The 4,003-nt window shown below is 50.8% G+C and overlaps 1 protein-coding gene across 1 annotated transcript; it reads right to left on the bottom strand.

The window, feature by feature from the left end:
• Positions 1–904: 904 nt before the first annotated feature.
• On the bottom strand, positions 905–3,696 carry LOC137358288 (tubulin alpha-3 chain-like). Its single transcript, XM_068024207.1, has 4 exons — positions 3,474–3,696; positions 3,212–3,360; positions 1,729–2,409; positions 905–1,204 (listed from the first exon to the last, which is right to left on the bottom strand). The coding sequence occupies exons 1-4, from the start codon at positions 3,592–3,594 to the stop codon at positions 905–907; spliced, it is 1,251 nt and encodes a 416-aa protein (XP_067880308.1). The 5' UTR covers positions 3,595–3,696.
• Between the last annotated feature and the right edge of the window lie 307 nt (positions 3,697–4,003).

Raw genomic sequence — 4,003 nt, 5'->3', positions numbered from 1 at the left:
GGGAACCGTTCTTACAACGGAGCGGCTTGCAATGTGGTTTAAGGGTCAAGCACATTATAGGACTGGGGTCACATGTGGGCTCAGCAGTGTCACGAGTGGTAGCTTCACTTCCCATGAAGGGAGTTATTGAGTCTGTTGGAATTTGATGATCGTCCGCCAAACCTTTATGGTCAGTGGGCATGGTGTAAACTCACCAATTTATTGGATTCAATGACACTACTTGACTGATGGTCTTTGAGGACAGAAGCCCTGGATCCAGTACCATAACTATGACACGATAGTGCCCTGATTGGGATGGACATGTCTGTGGGAGAGGGCGTGTGCGAGAATCAAGGATGGGATGGACTGACAAGGCCCCGGTGCTAAGATTATCCATTGTGGCAAGGTGCTGGAAGGCCAGCAGGCCGCTGTGAAATGGAAGCAGGTTGAATCAGCAGCAGGAGAGGGAGGGAGATAAAGTGTGAGGGAGACAGAGGAAGGGAGACTGATGCAGAGTGGAGAGAGAGAAAGGAAGAGAGAGAAAGGGGAAATGTGAACTGACAAAGGCAGTAACATGAAGGTAGAGGTGAACGAGAGAACAGGCTAGAGGCCCCTTTGCGAGGTCTAACACCCTCTCGGGTGCCCCCGAAAGTAAAATGTGTTCTAATTCCAGGATCCGTTCTGGTTTCATTGATCTTCTTTGAACTTCAAGTATTATCACACCGTGTTTTCCAACCTCTTGTATATTCTTAGCATTCAAACGGACACAGTTCAAAAATCATTTGCAAATACATTTATTTTCATAATTATGATTATTAACATCGATGTGAAATTAAGTTAAAGCTTTGGACTCTCTACATTAATACGTCTGTTTGCGACTTGAGAAATTTAATTAAACTATTTTAACATTCTAAATGAATAAATCTTATTCTTCCTCCTCCTCTGCCCTTCTGTCCAGATAGGATGAATCGACGCCCACCTCTTCGTAATCCTTCTCGAGTGAGGCCAGGTCCTCCCGTGCGTCCTGGAACTCCCCTTCCTCCAGGCCCTCCCCGACGTACCAGTGCACAAAGGCCCGCTTGGCGTACATCTTGTCGAATTTGAGGTTGAGGCGGGTCCAAGCGAAAGCAATGGCGGTGGTGTTGCTCAGCATACAGAGAGCTCGCTGCACCTTTGCCAGGTCGCCCCCTGGCACCACCGTCGGCGGCTGGTAGTTAATGCCAACCTGTGGGGAAAGGACATTTGTCAGATTTCAGTGACTGAAGAAATCGCTTCAACATCAGACGGCCCATTAATTGTCAGACAGGTAAATTTATCAGCGAGTTTGGGTGTTTGTACGAAATCCCTGCTCTGGTTATTCACTCGACTCTTCCCCATGGTTTAAAGCTTCAGTTTCTGGTGGAAGGTCACTGTGTAATGAGGCTGCATTCAGGAGACAATTCAATTCCTCATTTCATTGTCTCCAACCAGGTCTTGACTGTCAGGAAGGTTTTTGTTGTATGGAGGCAGGAATTCCCCTGAGACACTCAGGGCTGCAAGTAAAAATTAATCTGAGAGATTTCCACCTCAACCCTCAGAGGGAGCTGGTCTTTGGGCCAGGAATGGGGAGGGTCTGTTCCATTTCACTTCCTGAATGGAGGAACAGCTTTTTACTCGGGGTGAACAGAGTGTTGTTCATATGTGAGATCAGATTCCCACAATCCATGTTTCCCCAGGGCCCCATGGATTGGACACAAAAGCCACTCTTACCTTGAACCCAGTCGGGCACCAATCAACAAACTGGATCGAGCGCTTGCTCTTGATGGTGGCGATGGAGGCGTTGACATCCTTGGGCACCACGTCTCCTCGGTACAGCATGCAGCACGCCATGTACTTGCCCTGGCGGGGGTCGCACTTCACCAGCTGGTTGGCTGGCTCAAAGCATGAGTTGGTGATCTCCGCCACCGTGAGTTGCTCGTGGTAAGCCTTCTCGGCCGATATAAGGGGCGCAAAGGTGGCCAGAGGGAAGTGAATTCGGGGATAGGGGACCAGGTTGGTTTGGAACTCAGTCAGGTCCACGTTGAGGGCACCGTCGAACCGCAGCGACGCCGTGATGGACGACACTACCTGTGCAATGAGACGGTTGAGGTTGGTGTAGGTCGGTCGCTCAATGTCAAGGTTACGCCGGCAGACGTCGTAAATGGCCTCATTGTCCACCATGAAGGCGCAGTCAGAGTGCTCGAGGGTGCAGTGGGTGACGAGTACGGAGTTGTACGGCTCGACTACCGCGGTGGAAATCTGCGGCGCGGGGTAAACGGAAAACTCCAGTTTGGATTTCTTGCCGTAGTCGACGGAGAGTCTCTCCATCAGGAGGGAAGTAAAGCCTGAGCCGGTCCCACCCCCGAAACTGTGGAAGATGAGGAAACCCTGCAGTCCTGTACACAGATCAGCCTGTGGGTAAATAACACATGCACAACCCATTAAAATGGAGCAGGATGGGCGTATCGTCAAAGGATTGGGAAAAACTGGACATGAGGGAAAATACTGACTATCCCTGCTGGATGTGACAGTGAGGACATGAGATGGAGCCACTTGCAGCCCAGGTGTGGGACAATGGGAGCTGGAGAGGAGGCATTGGGTACAAAGGGGTGGAAGGGACAGCGGGTGCTGGGAGCCCTGTGGAGTTCAGGGGAAGGACGCGGAAGAGGAAGCAGAACCTGTCCAGGACCAGAATTCCGGGATTCACAAACTTTGACTCAAGAGAGGGAACGAATTGCATGATCGATCTGAGTGTGAAATTGAGGCAGCGGACTTCCCGCCTGTTATAGAACCCGGTCGATTTTCACCAGGCGGGAATTCCGCACAAAAATTAGGGCACTCGCAGTGAACAGGAAAAATCTCTCCTGACTGAGTTTGCACCCAGCAACCACGAACAGAGCGGAACACTCCAGAGTAAATTCCCTGTGATTGTTTTCAGGGATATTATTTGTCCATTTGCTCTTAATGCAAATCAGATAAATGGTTTTTCATCAGATAAGTAGGCCTGGGCAATGGCTGAAAGTTAAACAGTACAGTAGGAGCCGGTGGGACGAGGCATTGCGAGCCCTGGGAGATATATCACCGATTCTCCGATCTGCACTCCTTGCTGATGTGGCTCCTTCCCCTGAAATACAGAATAATGGATTCACCCCCAATTCCTTTATCAGGGAATGGGAGGCGGGAATTTGCGACACACTAAACTCACAGAACTTACCACCTTCCGTACACGGTCCAGGACCAGATCCACAATCTCCTTGCCGACGGAACAATGGCCCCGTGCATAGTTCTTAGCCGCATCCTCCTTGCCGCTGATGAGCTGCTCGGGGTGAAAGAGTTGTCGGTAGGTGCCGGTACGGACCTCATCTGGGGACAGGGAAGGAGAAGTTAAAATCATGAGCACACAATATTCAGGACATGTTTCAATGAGTGTATTGAGAGCACTGACTGAGCAACCCATCAACAATCACTCCTCTTACCAACCACAGTGGGCTCCAGATCTATAAACACGGCTCGGGGAACGTGTTTGCCCGCCCCCGTCTCACTGAAGAAAGTGTTGAAGGAATCATCGCCACCTCCGATGCTCTTGTCACTGGGCATCTGTCCATCCGGCTGGATCCCATGCTCCAGGCAATACAGCTCCCAGCAAGCGTTACCGATCTGCACACCGGCCTGGCCAACGTGGACTGAAATACACTCACGCTAAATAGGGAAGAACAGGTGATGATTGACACAGGATGGAGGGCAAAGCTTTTTCAGTCAGTGTGGTGCTGGAGACAGAGCGTGTGTGCGCAGAGAAATATTGCATTACAGTAAACTGTGGATCGCACCCATTCCCTATTGATCCCCATTCCATCTGGATCGTCTGTCCCTGGGGATTCCCCCAGCTCTCTGAAAGTCCCCATCTCTCTGTTCCCCAGTGCTGTGTGGATCTCCCCATTCCCAGTGGACCAATGGAGCCTGGAGGCAGCGCGTTCCCCTATTCTGTGATTCCTCCCTGTGAATGGCA

Source organism: Heterodontus francisci, chromosome 49, assembly GCF_036365525.1.
Source record: "Heterodontus francisci isolate sHetFra1 chromosome 49, sHetFra1.hap1, whole genome shotgun sequence".
NCBI classification, from domain to species: domain Eukaryota; kingdom Metazoa; phylum Chordata; class Chondrichthyes; order Heterodontiformes; family Heterodontidae; genus Heterodontus; species Heterodontus francisci.
This window is presented reverse-complemented; position numbering and strand designations above follow the sequence as displayed.